Source organism: Podarcis muralis, chromosome 9 (genome assembly GCF_964188315.1).
Source record: "Podarcis muralis chromosome 9, rPodMur119.hap1.1, whole genome shotgun sequence".
Lineage (NCBI taxonomy): Eukaryota > Metazoa > Chordata > Lepidosauria > Squamata > Lacertidae > Podarcis > Podarcis muralis.
The window spans coordinates 77,920,960-77,938,025 of record NC_135663.1 but is presented as its reverse complement, the minus strand read 5'-3'; the positions used below and the strand labels follow the sequence as shown (position 1 = coordinate 77,938,025).

The 17,066-nt window shown below is 42.0% G+C and overlaps 1 protein-coding gene across 8 annotated transcripts in view; it reads right to left on the bottom strand.

Moving 5' to 3' along the window:
• Positions 1-1,834: 1,834 nt before the first annotated feature.
• ADD1 (adducin 1) overlaps positions 1,835-17,066 on the bottom strand; it is a 48,214-nt gene continuing 32,982 nt past the window's right edge. For 4 of the 8 annotated variants that reach the window (XM_028744607.2, XM_028744610.2, XM_028744609.2 and 1 more), the window contains 3 exons: positions 13,699-13,852; positions 9,469-9,564; positions 1,835-4,052 (listed from right to left, as the gene is read on the bottom strand). In XM_028744607.2, coding sequence (XP_028600440.2) covers positions 3,703-4,052; positions 9,469-9,564; positions 13,699-13,852 — 600 coding nt within the window. In that variant the 3' untranslated portion in view covers positions 1,835-3,702. Of the gene's footprint in view, positions 4,053-7,357; positions 7,393-9,468; positions 9,565-13,698; positions 13,853-17,066 lie in introns of those variants that run through there. The other 4 variants (XM_028744614.2, XM_028744613.2, XM_028744615.2 and 1 more) reach the window with 2 other exon arrangements.

Here is a 17,066-nt window from a genome sequence, read left to right as displayed (position 1 = left end):
CTTTGTTTTCCAGGGTCAAAGTACAACATTAATACATCGTCAATAACACAACAAAAGCTTTTTTTTTTTTTTTTTTTACAAAGTAAAGAAAGATTCACTTTTTCAAATCCTTTTTCAACATCAACTGGACTTCCCCACATCCTCCATCCCTGCATTCTTTACAATAAAAATCAATCAGCAAATTAAAACCTTGTTTCATGTGTATTTGTATTTTCGTCTAATTATTTACTCTAAAAGTTAAACTTTTCTCAAACATAACTTAGTTTCAATCATTTCCGAATCTCAATACTGAAGCATGTTTTTCTCAAAACTTAGCAAATTCTCAACATTCATATAACTTAAAATGTTTTTGTAAATAGTCCTTAAATTTTTTCCAGTCCTCTTCCACTGCCTCTTCTCCCTGGTCTCGGATTCTGCCGGTCATTTCAGCCAATTCCATGTAGTCCATCAGTTGCGTGTGCCATTCTTCCAGTGTGGGTAACTCCTGTGCCTTCCAGTATTTGGCTATAAGAATTCTTGCTGCTGTAGTTGCATATAAAAAGAAAGTTCTATCTTTCTTTAGCACTCTCTGGCCCACAATGCCCAGGAGGAAGGCTTCTGGTTTCTTATGAAAGGTATACTTAAATACCTTTTTCAACTCGTTATAAATCATTTCCCAAAAAGCCTTCACCCTCGGGCATGTCCACCAGAGGTGAAAGAATGTTCCTTCAGCCTCCTTACATTTCCAACATTTATTATCAGACAAATGATATATCTTTGCAAGTTTGACTGGGGTCATGTACCACCTGTACATCATTTTCATAATATTTTCTTTTAAGGCACTACATGCCGTAAATTTCATACTGGTGGTCCATAACCTTTCCCAGTCTTCAAACATAATGTTGTATCCAATATCTTGTGCCCATTTTATCATGGCTGATTTAACTGTCTCATCTTGAGTATTCCATTTAAGCAACAAGTTATACATTCTTGAAAGCACTTTCGTCTTGGGTTCAAGTAGTTCTGACTCTAATTTTGATTTTTCCACCTGGAAAGAACTAATCCACAGATAAATGAAATATGTGAAAAAATTGTCCAGTAGCACCTTAGAGACCAACTAAGTTCTTGGTATAAGCTTTCGTGTGCATGCACACTTCTTCAGATACATGTACACAAAAGCTTATACCAAGAACAAATTTAGTCGGTCTCTTAAGTTTCTACTGGACAGGTTTCACTGGTGATGTGTGATATTATTTGGCCTTGAATCTTTTTGTCAGGGGTCAATATATTGGCTTGCTGGATTCCTGTAGCCATATGCTAGAGTTAGTGATTTTTGTCCCACTGCCCATGGGGAGGAAACGCGGATTCATCTGAAGACCTGAATCAGCATAGGAACATGTTTCTCACTTGTGTTGAGAATGCGCCACAGGCCTGCATCATCTGCCATGTCTCATCTGTGTTGGGGGAAGTGATAGTTATCATGGACATTAAATAATAGTGGATACACCGCTGCACAGATTGGCTGTATAGTCCAGCAGATTTGGGGTGTTGTCTCTACTCCAGGCAGCCACCAGCCACTGAAGGCCTGGCTGCAATTTTTACTCTTGTTTCTGAAAGTGGTGTGTGCGCCCCTCCTCTTCTGGGTTTGGAAAGTATAGCAGACACAGCAGTGCTGTAGCCCCAGCATATTCTAGCCTCCCCATCCTCTCCACCATAACTGGTAGCAATACTCTGTTGGTGTCTTTGGATCGCTCTGAATTGACTGTTTACTTTTCCATGAATGTGCCATGAGTCTTGCAACAACATGAGCTCAAGAATACCTGGATCTCAGAAACAAGGCACAAGGACACACAACTCCTTTAAAGAATTTTATTTGTGTAGAATTGAATTAAACAACAAAAGAAGAAGAAAAAATACAGGACTCTTCCCTTTCCCTCCCTGTCCCACTGAAGTGTGTTCTCATACAATACACAACTAGATTTCATTATGTAATAGAAAGAATTGAGAACTACAAAACTGGAACTTAAAAATCATTGCATATGTGGTCAAAGATTAGAGTCCCTACGTTTTATAACAGAAACACTAAAGCAATGGCTTTTGTAATGCAATTTCAATCCTGGCAATGAGACGCGGTTAAGCTTTTAGTGTTCACAGGACACACAGTTAGGAAACAAGCTCAAAGCCATTAGTGCCATGCAGTCCATATGAAAAATTCCTTTCTCTCTCTCTCTGTCATCAGCACTTCTGCTTTTCCATTAGTGATGGTTTTAGTACCACCAACCCTCCCCCCAATCTTCCTGTAACCCTTCTGCACGGGTGTTATTTATTTATTCTACCATTTTAAAGTGATTTGTTTCAAACTGGTTTCCAAGGTATCTATTTGGAACCTAACATAGGCATAATGTTTAGAATAAAGCTGCACCAGTCACTGAATTCTTTCTAATCTTCTGTGCTTTTTTAAAGCACGAATTGTAAGGCATTCAATACTAGCTATTTCACCAAACTTCAATTAAAAACCTACACAATCTGCCCCCCCCCCCCGTGGTGCATTATTCATTACGAAAGTTAATCAATAAAAATCAGCATCTTCGTTCCCAACTGACCTTAAAGAGTGAGTCTTTTCTTTTGTTATAACCAGAACTCAGTCAACTTTACGGGTTTAGAAGAAATACCAATTGTTTCAGAAACATTGCCTTGCACAACTCAAAAGTTTAGTCTCTGCACTGTAGCTTAAATCAGTGAATCCAGAGAGATTAGCAAGCTGCGCCAAGTCAGTGCCAGATTATGACAAACCTTCCAAGGGTTCTCAGAAATGAGCCACATGGCCTTGGAAATGACTGGGGCAGCTACCATAAATGACAGCTCACGCTGTAGTACAGCTGCTGTTGCATCCGCAAGTGGCGCAACGTATTGGAGCAATTGAGTGAGGTCATGATCTGACTTAATAAAGGCAGTAGGTATGTGCCTGCTACTAGGAAATTTTATTTTCAAAGGCTTGAAATTAACTTCCGAATTATCAGGTGAGGTCGGATACAAACTGTTGGTAGAAAAGAAATTAGTAAAATAACTGGTTGTTCTGTCAGTTTATTAGAACGCAGGCAGAGGGATCAGCAGGAAACACCACAAATCACTTCATTCTTCTTACACATAACAAATAGATTTAAATTTCAGCTATGCTACAATACAGAATAAGGGAAGGGAAAAGACAGCTTTCTTCAAAGCCTCAGTGTAACGTTATTTCTAATTACACAGTGCGAAAGCAGGTGCTCGGTTCCATAATACAACCTCTCAAAATATAACTGCAATCATATCCAAGTTGTCAGTATTTAAGAAGCCACTTGGTAACAACAGTAGGCTCTGGGACAAGGACAAATGTTAGAGTGAGCAGACAGCAACGCCCCGTGGAGCAAGACCTTGCGAAAATCCATTGACTGCATATATAAATCAGCATGGGCTCTCAACGTGACACGTGGGGTTCCATGGAAGTCATTTAGCTTTGATTGCGTACTAGGGGTGAACCCTGGCTAGCTGCTGTTGAATATGCAGGATTAGCACCTTCTGCTCATTAATTTTCCATTATAATCTTAAGCAATCAAGCTATAGCTTGAGGGTGTTGCTTGTTCTGCTTGTTACTAAAGACAAAAGAAAACACTCAGTAAGAACTGATACATTCTAGTGGTTAATAAACTTAGACTCTAACCATGACAGTATATTTGAAGGTATTTAGGAGTCAGTCTTCTTTTTGTTTTTCTTCAGGAAGGAAGGTGTACGGAACTTCTTCTTCTTCTTGGACGGAGACTTCCCAGGAGACTCATCACCGCCGGCTTCGGCTGCTGCCCCCTCCTCAGCCAGTGGGGTCACTGCCTCTTCACCCGGCTGAGATTGGGGTTCTGGATTTTCAGGAGGTAACTCAGTCTGGCTTTGGGCGAGATCTTTGTCACTTTTATCATCCTCTTTTCCAAAGGTTGGGAAGCCGAGGTGCTCTGAAGGCTCATCAGGGGTGAGATCTGGGAGGCTTTGCTTGAAAGTTGCAGCATCACTGTCATCGTTGCAAGTCTGGTTAGGCTGCCTCTCTAGTGGAGCAAGCAACAGGAAACATCTGTTAATGTGCTGAAATGAGGGCTAACAGAAATTAACTGTGGAAAACCTACATGCAGAGCCAGGTGTTTTGAGTCTCTTTGTAAATGGCCTTTGGGCAGAGAGATGAAACTGAAATATTTATTCGAATTCTGTCTTCTCCACAATGCTTTAGAGTCAAAAACCAAAGTGTCAGAAGTTTACATACTAAAAATTCTGCTGACTTCTTACATTTATTTATGAAATATTCACTCTTCTCTATAAGCACACAGGTTAAAGGGACCCCTGACCATTAGGTCCAGTCACGGACAACTCTGGGGCTGCGGCGCTCATCTCGCTTTATTGGCTGAGGGAGCTGGCATGCAGCTTCCAGGTCATGTGGCCAGCATGACTAAGCCATTTCTGGCAAACCAGAGCAGCACACGGAAACGCTGTTTACCTTCCTGCCGGAGTGGTACCTATTTATCTACTTGCACTTTGACGTGCTTTTGAACTGCTAGGTTGGCAGGAGCAGGGACCGAGCATAAATGGAAGATGCATATGCTTGTTTCTCCTTATTGTGCAAAATAATAATAATTGGACTCAGTATTCAGGCGGAGTAGCACTGATGACTTAATGAGGTTTTATGTTAGCCTCTCGCAGTGGCCCAAAAGACTGGCTTACACGAAGGCACTCAGTATGAAAAATGAAGCCACACTCTCTGCAGATGAAGGAGCTTTTATACAAAGCTCAGCAATGCTAACTATTGCTCCCTTATCCTCAAAAGACATCTCACCTGTATCTTCAAGTGGGCCAGAGTTTTGTGGGACTTGGAATCTTAAATTCTGCATTCTTTGCAACCTGATTCTCTGTTTGTTCAAATATTACACAGAGACAGGGAAAGCAGAGGCATGAACTACCCCTGCTTCTGTTTCCCCTCTCGCACTGCAATGCAATAGAAGAAAGGAAACACGGACGTATATGGGTAATTCACCTTCTGTTCCCCCCACTTTTGCATAATGCATGAATTGGCTTTCAGGATGGAAAAGCATGTTGTACTTTGCCATCTCATATCTGTTTTTTTAGACACAGTCCAAAAATTTAAACATCATTATGAAGGTGCCTCTATCTCTGGCCTTATAGGAAGTGAGAAAACACTATTGTGAAGAGCATCCCGGACTTAAACAACACGAGATGATCTTATGTAGATCAAATCTTAGCTAGCTCCTTGAATTACTAAGGATGTTAGGATCCACTGCACATGCTCTCTTCACATAAGCACAGGGAAGCGCAAACCACAGCAAAGTTGCAACAGCAAACATATCACTTTCTTTCTGAGGCCCTGGAGGTTTATGGCCATGGTTCTTGGCCCAATTTGAATTGCAGTGACTTTAGGTACCTGGTTCATTTCTAGTACTGCACCGAAAATACCATGCTGTGGTTTGTATTCTTTTAAGGTTAATTTAATTTTGCATTCACCTTCTTTGTATTTGTATTTAACAATTCTCTGCTTCATCTTTATTTGAAGCTTGGAACAGGAAAAACCTGGGATTTGTTAGCTTAGTGATGATAACCACTTCAAACTCAGCAAACCAAAACATTAGAAGTTTTAAAATGGGTTAGGATAATTTAAAAGCAGGGGGAAATGAAAAAGCTATTTGGAAAGTTAAAAGCTGCAATTAATTTCTTTTATTTAAATATAGTTCTTTAAATGTAGTTCAACTATCCTTCTGTTTTCATTGCTGCTGTTACAGCAATTAATTGCTGCCTTCACATGGAAGGAAGGAAGTCAGATGAAAATGGAGTCAGACCAACAGTCCCACTAGCTCAGCAATGTTTACACCTGACTTCACCAAGCGGGCACCCTCCAGAAGTTTTGGACTACAATTCCCATCAGCCCCAGCCAGTATGGTCATGCTCCCATCAGCCCTGGCAACATACAGCTGTGCTGGTGGGGGTTGTAATCCAAACTGTAGTCCAAAAACATCTGGAGGGAACCAGACTGGCAAAGGTTGGTGAGTGGCAGTGGCTCTCAAGAGTTTCAGACAGCATATTCCCAGCCCTACATAGAGATGCTGGGAACTGAAGCTGGGACCTTCTCCATGCAAGGCAGATGCCATAATAGAGTTATGGCTCTTCCTCAAACTTTCTTGGCTTCCATTTCCATTGTAACCAGAGAACATGGTTTGTTTTTCTGTAACAAACCACAATCTCTAGTCTACATTAAGCCATGATTTGTGGCTGGCTTGCTGATTATGGCTTGTTAGGGAATCCCAATCCCAATCTCTGGTTCAGATGCAACAGAAAATTAGGTCTTCCCAGTTTAACCCCTCATACGCCAGGAGAGGAGTGAAGTGGGAGCAACCAGGCAGCATGTGCCAGCACACTGCCCATCCATGCTAAATTGGTAAGTCTGGCCTTTTGTTACGTGCAAACATGGCAAAGAAATGTATGGATATGGCTTTAAGGAACAACAACAAAAACTTTTAACGTTTATTCAGCTCAGCAAATTAAATGCACCTTTCCAATGGGACTTACAGTTAGATTTTACTTGAAAGAATTTCAGGGTCCAAAATAAATTGAAAATGTAAAGCTTAGTGGATGCCCATGAAGAAGCACAGTAAATGCTATATAAAACAATGCAACTGGTACAACCATGTGCTGAAAATGGCACTATAAAGCCACTCTCTAACATATGATTATAGTCCGGTTTGACATGAGGAGGAGAGGGGACTTTCCCGTCCCACAGAAATGTATGTGGAGTGCTGTTATGGAGGCATTTTAAGAGAAATACAGGCTACCAGATTTGCACTGTCTACCGTCTTCTCTTCTTTGTGCTCCTCAGCTTGAAGAGAGCTTGACAAGAGGCTCCCTTCTCACAACAGGCAACGCGCCACTAAGAACACTTAGGAAAACACACAATCATGAAGAGATGAGCCTCTTTGAAACATCCTTTTGTCTCTTAAGGTGATTTTAGTTTGTTGTCATTGATATAAGGAGCAATGCAACACTACCTTATGCTCTGCTTTACAGGATAAATCAATGGTTTGGAGTCAAAATCAGTATGTGAACATCTACTTGGAGTGTTTTATACATATGGCTACCAAGTCACACTCAAGTCTAATACAGACTGTATTTTTCTTAATGTACCTCTGATCTCTTTGTTCTGGTAAAGCAACTGAAATAGTTAAGCAGACTTCAAACTATGTAAAGGCTGACCAAACCAACAGAGGGAGGAAACACCACAAAATATGCAAGAGAATGAAGCACAGCACAGAGAAGTCAGGATAAAGCGGCAGGAACAGGGATGGGATGATACTTACTATGGCAACAGGTACTCTTTAGCATATCCACCTCCTGTTTGTAACGCAGCCACAAGAAGAAAAAAGCACAAGTAGAGAATCTATACATCCATCACAGCCATTGTGTTATATTAAAAGAATGGTCACTACCATTCTTATAAAATACAGAATGAGGTGGTGTGAAGAGACAACTTTGTAACAGACAAGTGATAAAATCCAGGGTAAAAGGGAAACACTGAACACATCTTAGATTACACCTGGTTTGAGTACTCAACTTATTTTTACCAATTCACTGCAACAATAGGTCTGGTCTTGCTCTCATTAAGCAGAGACCTTAAAGAAATCAAATCTTTTAACTTTGAAACCTATGAGTAGAGGTGTAATCCAATTACAATAATGCTTAAGAAATGTGCAACCACCAAGCAGAATTTGCTAAAAAAAATTTGCATGATCCAAAAACCCATTTGGGCAGGAAGATTTCCCCTTGCATTTCAACAATGGAAACAGCTCTAGACAGGAGTCCATATATCCAAGACCTGCGTCCCTCTGGAAGTGAAATCTCCTTTTGTTGGTAAGTGGAGCTCAGGTGCAGCAGTGGTTGGTGTGGCATTGCCAGTTACCAAGAGAAAGGGAGACAGCTGTGGGGAGCCTGGTGCAGCAGTGTTAAGGGGTTCTGCCGCTGCACTTGCACTGCGCTTCCTGCCACTTGCCCCTCCCCCTCTTGATAACTGGCAGTGATGAGCAGTGTTGGGAAGCCAGATCAGCAAAGCAGTGGTGCCCACTACTGCTCAGGGGTACTTAAGAGTTGCTGAGCACAGTGATCCTGCTCACTGGCACACATTGGGACATTAGCTTCACTAATATCCTGATGGATGGCATTCTACAACTTGTGCCTGGTTTGGTAGGCAGCTACTATTTGGTAGCATAGATATTTCCTAGTAGCCAGCTGTGAGATCAAATCCTAAAACAAAAGGTTCAAGATCAACTGCTGACGAGCATTTCTGCCAATGAAAGTTTCAATGAAGAGGAGAACTGGAGAGGGGAGAGATAATGGCAGAGTGGCTGGCTATTAATGATCAAGAGTCATGAAAGGACACTCTGGGAACCTCAGTGCAAAGAAATAATTTCAAAATTCTGTAGCATCATTTTAATTTCAGCAAATTTGTAAATTCTATTCTTGTGACTTTGTTAATTTGACCATCCAAAAAGCTATTATGTGATTTCCCATTCAGTCTCCCTTTTCTATTTAGCTATGTTCCTATTTAGCTATGTTAAGTTTTTTAACAGCATGATCCTGTGCCAATTTACTTGGAAGTAAATCTCACAAACAGCAGTTACTCCCAAGTTAACTAGGAACAGGATATTAAAAGGGGCTCTGAAGTTGACTCTTCCTGATCCCACAAGCAATGAAAAAGTTACACTCGAAGCTGGAAATGATCCAAAGGAAGTTTCTATTGCCATTATGGAATAGAGAATTTGGAAATACTGTGTCCAGTTTTGGGAGACCACCGCTTGAAGAGAGTGCCAAAGAGGTGAGAAAGTTGCATAAGAGTGCAACCGAAGAGATCCAGTGCTGGAAAATCTTCCCTATGAAGAAAGCTTAAAGCCCTAGTGGCTTTTCTGTTGAAAAAAACTTAACAGAAACAGGACAGAGGTTTACAAAGTTGTGTACAGTGCAGATATAAAGAAAAACCTCCTTCCTTCACAACACAAGAACTCAGGATCACTCGATGACACTACTGGCAGCAGATAAAGGACAAAATGTGTAAATAATCCACAAATTAAAAGTTGATATTCCTAGCTAGCTAAGATGGCTTTTTAAAAGAATAAAGCAATTCATGAAAGAAAACTACTGATAACTCTATTGGACGTTATGCCACTTAATCAGGAGCTAACAAAAGGAGATGGCCATCACTTTCCATGTCACACGAGACAGAGCGTGGTCTTGCCCAATCAGGCAGTCCTTGTGTTCTCAGTGCACATTTCTTTATTATTGCGAACACAACCACTAGCACATTTAGCTATATGTTGCTCTACAGAATAAAATAGATGAACACCTTTTTATCTGATATCAACTGAAACATGAACACAGAGGTGCAGCTACACAAACTCTTAGCTCCAGGGGACATACCTTCCTCCAGTTTCACTGGAGTGCTGGGTGGAGTGCAAGCAGCCGGGTGCTCCATAGAGCTCCTCTCCCTCTGCTGTCTGGCATCGTCTGAATCTTCTACAAAATGTAAGAGTACAGACAAGGTTAAACAGATCACTCTCACAATTCACATAATTGTGCATAAAGGATCTTAACTTTTAATGAAGAACTCTGTTCAGAAGCTGTTTCTAATGTAAAGGAAACACGAGTGCAACTGAGCAAAAATGTGCTACTAATTGTGCCCTATGTTAAAATAGATAGGGAAGTTTGATGTTTCATTTTAGAATTTACTGTGGCTGATGACATCTGAAATTCACAGGAGGCAATGAATGGAACATTATATAAATTATAAACACAAACTGTTAAGGATTCCAGATTAGTCCAGCTACTACAGATCACAGAAAAAAAAACCATAAATGACTATTGCAAGGAACTTTGTTCAGCGGAAGCCTCTCTAGCAGGAAGCAATTAAGGAACATGGCCAACCATAAACTAAAGCGAAGATATTCACAAACTGGACTGGTCTCGCCCAGCTGGCAGCTTCATTGCCTGCCACACTGAGCAGTAAAGATTTTTGTCAACGTTAGTTCAACTGTGTGTAGCTGCTGCTGAAAAGCTATGTAAAGGTAAAGGTAAAGGTACCCCTGCCCGTACAGGCCAGTCGTGACCGACTCTGGGGTTGCGTGCTCATCTCGCTTAAGAGGCCGGGAGCCAGCGCTGTCCGGAGACACTTCCGGGTCACATGGCCAGCGTGACGAAGCTGCTCTGGCGGGCCAGCGCAGCGCACAGAAACGCCGTTTCCTTCCCGCTATAAAGCGGTACCTATTTATCTACTTGCACTTAGGGGTGCTTTCGAACTGCTAGGTGGGCAGGAGCTGGGACCGAACGACGGGAGCTCACCCCGCCACGGGGATTCGAACCGCCGGCCATACGATCGGCAAGTCCTAGGCACTGAGGTTTTACCCACAGCACCACCTGCGTCCCTGAAAAGCTATGTACTGACGTGCAATTCTCCATCCTCTTTCTACCCAACTAGTCAACTAAGAACAATCAGCCTGGGGTTACAAGGCATGTCTAGTTGCCTTGGCAATGCAAATGTGTTCATTTTCTCACCCTCAACCACCCTGCAAACTGAATCCCATTGTTTCTTAAAGGTAAAGGTACCCCCGACCGCTAGGTCCAGTCACAGACGACTCTGGAATTGCGGTGCTCATCTCACTTTACTGGCCGAGGGAGCCGATGTTTGTCCGCAGACAGTTTTTCCAGGTCATGTGGCCAGCATGACTAAGCCACTTCTGGCGAACCAGAGCAGCGCATGGAAATGCCGTTTACCTTCCCGCCAGAGCGGTACCTATTTACCTACTTGCACTCTGATGTGCTTTCGAACTGCTAGGTTGGCAGGAGCTGGGACCCAACAGGAGCTCACCCCGTTGCGGGGATTTGAACCGCCAACCTTCTGATCAGCAAGCCCTAGGTTCTGTGGTTTAGACCACAATGCCACCTGCGTCCCTTATAGTAATGCAAAAGACAAAAATCATCCTAAAGGAGAGGCAATTTTTGTTCAAAGCTCAAGTACAAGGAAGGGAACAACTGTTGTGCAGTGGCAAGCATTTCATGCTTGGGAGACTGATCCCTACGCAGCCACGAAAATGACTGACTGGCCTTGGGCTCAGTCTCTCTCAGCCTAATCTGCTTCACAAAGTTGCACTGAAAATAAAGTAGGCAAAGAGAGAACATATATGCCACCCTGGGGTCCAAGAAGGCCTGGATAAAAATGTAATCAGTAACCATTATAAAGACAATCAGTTTAAGCTGAAGTATCTCATGCATTAAACACACAAGAATAACAGAGTCTTCAATTGCTGGGTCAACTTGTTCAAAATTTCTGGGTGTCCCAATAATGTTAAGTCGTATGATTTTTAACTTATACCAAATTATTATGCTTTACTACTTGAAGTTTCTAAACCACATCCATTTTGTCTGAAAAACATTTTTCACAAGGGATGCCAGAATGTTATATCCAGTAAGTGTACTATTTTATACCTGTGTACACAATAGCTGAGCTTCACAAATCAACAAATGTACACTCTTACACAAACATCTGTACATGCACTGAGATTGCTTGTACCTGTATTCAGTGCAATGTGTGAGTACGTCTAGAGTTACTGAAAACATAGAACAATGGGCAGTACTAGGCTCAGCAGGATATTCTCTCTCCCCCCCCCCCCCCGCCCTTGTTGCTGCTTTGTGGGTTCAAATAGCTTTTCTGTATATGTTTTATTGTATTGGGAAATAGCTTTGAGATGCTTTATAGCAGGGGTGGGGAATTTTTGGCTCTGAATGCCAGATTTCTTTCTAATCTCCAACCCATGGGCCAGTTTTGACAGCTGGTCAAGGCCATTCAGCTGTCAGAATTAACCCACATGGTGGGGTGAGGAAGCCTGCTTCCCCACTCCATCCATCGGCTTCGTGGAGAATTCAATTCTGCCCTCTGCAGGGGTCTGCTTCACCAGTGCATTCCCCGCAGATTCCACATGGCAGGATTGAAGCCTCCACTCACCAGCTGATGAGTGTAGCGTTCAATCCTGTTCTCTGTAGGAGTCTCCTCTGCCAGCACTGTCCCTGCAGGGAACATGCTGATGTGCTGGTGAAGCAATACCCAGCAGACTGAACTCTGCTCCCAGTAACATCACTAAGTGACTTCATTGATTGACAGGTGGGTGTGATTTGGGATGAGTCAAACTGGAATGGCCCAGATTAGCTGGAGGTAACGAACCCCTCCTTTGTAAGAAGCAATTCATAAATGAAGTAACAGAATTGCAATGGAATTTGATTATGAATGTTTTAAGATCACAGTCCTATTATTTTTTGCTTTTCGAGCTCAGCAATATCATCAAGTAAGGAAATCTATACAAAAACCATTTCAACTTCAACATGAAAGAGCAACCAAGTCTCCAAACTCTGTGCTTCCGGCAGAAAAAATGAACTACAGTAGCAGCAATAAATGAGTGTTTAGTTTAACATTGCTTGTTTCTTATCACTGAAGTTGTCTGCAAGATAATGTGTTGCTTGCCCTAGCCAACAAGAAGCCTACCGCCAACACTCCTCCTTTGTCTCAAGCAAGAAGCAGGGCAGCAATACAGAATGTTTCTGCCAGGGCCGCTCCTGTAACTGCTTGGTACATTGTGCAGGTTGGGCAAATGTCACAGTACAACCGCCGAGGTATGATGAGAATCAACACAAAGGAAACTTATAAGGGAAGCCTGGCACATAAACTACATATGCAGATGACACCAAACTGGGAGGGGTGGCTAACACCCCAGAGGACAGGATCACACTTCAAAACGACCTTGACAGATTAGAGAACTGGGCCAAAACAAACAAGATGAATTTTAACAGGGAGAAATGTAAAGTATTGCACTTGGGCAAAAAAAATGAGAGGCACAAATACAAGATGGGTGACACCTGGCTTGAGAGCAGTACATGTGAAAAGGATCTAGGAGTCTTGGTTGACCACAAACTTGACATGAGCCAACAGTGTGACGCGGCAGCTAAAAAAGCCAATGCAATTCTGGGCCTCATCAATAGGAGTATAGCATCTAGATCAAGGGAAGTAATAGTGCCACTGTATTCTGCTCTGGTCAGACCTCACCTGGAGTACTGTGTCCAGTTCTGGGCACCACAGTTCAAGAAGGACACTGACAAACTGGAACGTGTCCAGAGGAGGGCAACCAAAATGGTCAAAGGCCTGGAAACGATGCCTTATGAGGAACGGCTAAGGGAGCTGGGCATGTTTAGCCTGGAGAAGAGGAGGTTAAGGGGTGATATGATAGCCATGTTCAAATATATAAAAGGATGTCACATAGAGGAGGGAGAAAGGCTGTTTTCTGCTGCTCCAGAGAAGCGGACACGGAGCAATGGATCCAAACTACAAGAAAGAAGATTCCACCTAAACATTAGGAAGAACTTCCTGACAGTAAGAGCTGTTTGACAGTGGAATTTGCTGCCAAGGAGTGTGGTGGAGTCTCCTTCTTTGGAGGTCTTTCAGCAGAGGCTTGACAACCATATGTCAGGAGTGCTCTGGTGGTGTTTCCTGCTTGGCAGGGGGTTGGACTCGATGGCCCTTGTGGTCTCTTCCAACTCTATGATTCTATGATATCCGAAGTCTATTGACACCGTGGTAAGGAAAGTTAGAGTTAGGTAGACACAAACCTGACTGCCTCTGTTTCCTTTCTACTTCTCTGCGATACTCTTCTAGTTCTTGGTCTGTGAACTTGTTGAAGGGGTTTGGTCCTGTTGTGCTTACGATTACTCGTGGTTGGTACTCCTTCTCAATTATTGCCTTTGATGCTGTCACCAATTCTCCCTAGTTGGAAGAAAATAAATGTTTCTCATGAAATAATATACAGTGCCCTAACAATGCCTGAGGGCTAAAACAATGGAAGAAATTATTCAAAATCTGATTAAGAAAACAAGACTGAAAAGATTTTCATTTAGAGAAAGTAAGAATATCCATTTTATCGCATGGTTATTGCATCATGACTACATTCCGCAATAGAGCAAGACTAATGAGTTCCAAACTTGTGAAGAGTTTTCAGGTGAAAGACTGCCTACACACATAACAAATTACTAATGGTAACAATAATAATACTCATTTAACCCACTACATGAGAACAGGCATTTCAGGGATAGCATCACACAAACATCAGTGTTTCTGCCACACTATATCCACTCTTAAGCAGCACAACAAAATATAGCATCACTACACAATATTTAAAAGCACCCCTTGGGAAGCAGTGGGAACCAAACTGTTAAAAGGTTCAGCTACAAGTCCAAATTAAACTTGTCCAGAACATTCAAAAGTGGGGACAGGCCTTCAGGGAAGGCTTTCCTCTATGGACTTTCCTCTTGTGCAATACTGACCAGAAATTCCCTTTTACACTTCCACTGGGTGAAAAATCTTGACAAGGTCCATAGCCACGTTTTAAATGTGTGCTATAGAATTACATCTTTGTCATAATTTGCACTGGAGGCACAAGAACATTTAACGTCAGTGACCACAGGTATCTTTATTTGGAAGAGCAGTCCCTCATTCTTCTTTATTCTTACCCTGTGGGGAACAAGACCCATAGTCCTGCAAAGGAGGGCACTTCTTCCAGGACGTGGACTCAAATAACACAAAAGCCGGGCTATATTGTTCTTTCACTCTTTCAGGTACTTTTAAACTTACAGAAAGAGCAAGGCAGTAGTGTGGAGCTCACCAAATCATGTGGGAAAATATGTCGGTCTCAGCCATTGAAGGACAACATATTAACACCCCACACAGAAGGAAATCATTCCCAGGAAGAAACAAAATACTCAGTTTCCCCCAGGAAAGATGGCAGATACATCTTGTCAGACCTAATACTCCATGAAGGGCATATATCAGATGAGCTAGAGAATTTCAGACTCTTCTCTTCAGATTTCCAAGGCTCATTTCTGGCTCATATCCCCGAGTGCCCAAACCTTGTTGGAAGATACTAGAGGATGCTCTTGTTGACCGGTAGAGAACTCAGATATCTGTTCCCTGAGCTTAGATTCCAGCAGTAAAAAAGGTGGATGAGCAGGAGAGGGAAAATAAATAAACTGTGAAAGGAGTCAGATATCAGAGGATGCTCTAATTCTGAGACACTTCCTATGGCAGTCAACTAATCAACAATATTTTTGTCACTTTTAATATTTTATTTCAATATTTGAAGTTACACTTTGTCACTCAAAAGATGTAACCCTATTCTACAATACTAATAACTAACCAACCTTGATTTTTATAAATTATGATTACATACAATTTTGTTAATAATAATAATAATAATAATAATAATAATAATAATAATTTATTATTTATACCCCGCCCATCTGGCTGAGTTTCCCCAGCCACTCTGGGCAGCTCCCAATAGAGTGTTAAAAACAATACAGCATTAAATATTAAAAACTTCCCTAAACAGGGCTGCCTTCAGATGTCTTTTAAAGATAGGATAGCTGCTTATTTCCTTCACATCTGAAGGGAGGGTGTTCCACAGGGTGGGCACCACTACCGAGAAGGCCCTCTGCCTGGTTCCCTGTAACTTGGCTTCTCACAGCGAGGGAACCGCCAGAAGGCCCTCGGAGCTGGACCTCAGTGTCTGGGCTGAACGATGGGGAGACGCTCCTTCAGATATACATGACTGAGGCCATTCAGGGCTTTAAAGGTCAGCACCAACACTCTGAATTGTGCTCGGAAATTCATATTCAGTTTCATCCTTTTAAACAAATTTCTTACTATGTTCGGTTTTCCTTTTTTGTGGACATATGAAAAGTTACTTTTTAAGTAGGCTAGAAAAGAGACATTGCACATACCTTTGTAAACCAAGAAAACTTTAATAAAAATATCAACTGGGGGGGAAAGGTAGGCTAGAAAAGGCAGTCAACTATATTGATCAATACTACTATCAATGAAGCACTGGAAACTGGCCAGTTCATCTTGGGATAAGACCAATTCCAATGTCTTAGCTCAGCCCGGTCATATATTGAAATGCTTGTAAGCTGTAGACCAATGTTGGGACACTGTACTGACTTCATAAATGAACCTTTAAAAACTCTAAGAAGTCAATGGCCAAGTCTGAGGAGAAGAGCCAGGACAATGTAATTCAATGTAAAAAGATGCAAAGTAATGCCAGAAAATTCCACATATATCCTCATGGGGACTGAACTGGCACTGACTGACCAGGAACGAGACCCTGGGGTTGTAGGGGAGAGCTTGAGGAAGATGTTGACCCGGTGTGAAGCAGCTGTGAAAAAGGAGAATTCCATGCTATGGATCATTAGAAAAGCAACTAAAAACAAATCCATCAATATCATAAAGCAGTTATATAAATCTATGGCGTGACAGAATTTGGAATGCTGTGTACAGTTCTGGTCACATCACCTCAAAAGGGATATTGTAGAGGTGGAAAGGGTTCAGAAAAGGGCAGCCAAAATGATCAAGGGGATGAAGCAAATTGCATATGAGGAGAGGCGGGGAGTGTGGTCAGCTTAGAGAGAAAACAAGCAAGAGGTGACATGATAGTAGGGTATGAAATTACACGTGGCATGGAGCAAGTGGCTAGAGAAGTTTTTCTCCCTCTCACGTAACACTAGAACTCAAGAACATCCAGTGAAACAATGTTGGAGGATTTGGGACCCAGAAACAAAAGTACTTCAGCATAGCTGAAACTATGGAACATGCCCCAGCAGGAAGTAGTGATGGCCAGCAACTTGGATGGCTTTTATTAATGGCCACGAGACATGATGGTTAGTTACACTCTGCCTCCATGGTTAGAGGCTGTATGATTCTGAATATAAGTTGCTGGAAAGCCTAGCAGGGGGAAATGCTTTGCACTTGGGTCCTACATGCCAGCTTCCCATAGGCATCTGGTCAGCCACTGTGAGAACAGGGTGCTGGTCCATATTTAGCAAGACTTGGTTGCTGTTTTTAACCCAACTATAAGCATTTTACATAAAAGAACAAAAAAGTTGTAATAGAAACAACTTTTTAAAACTGTAAACGTAATAAAATTATCAAG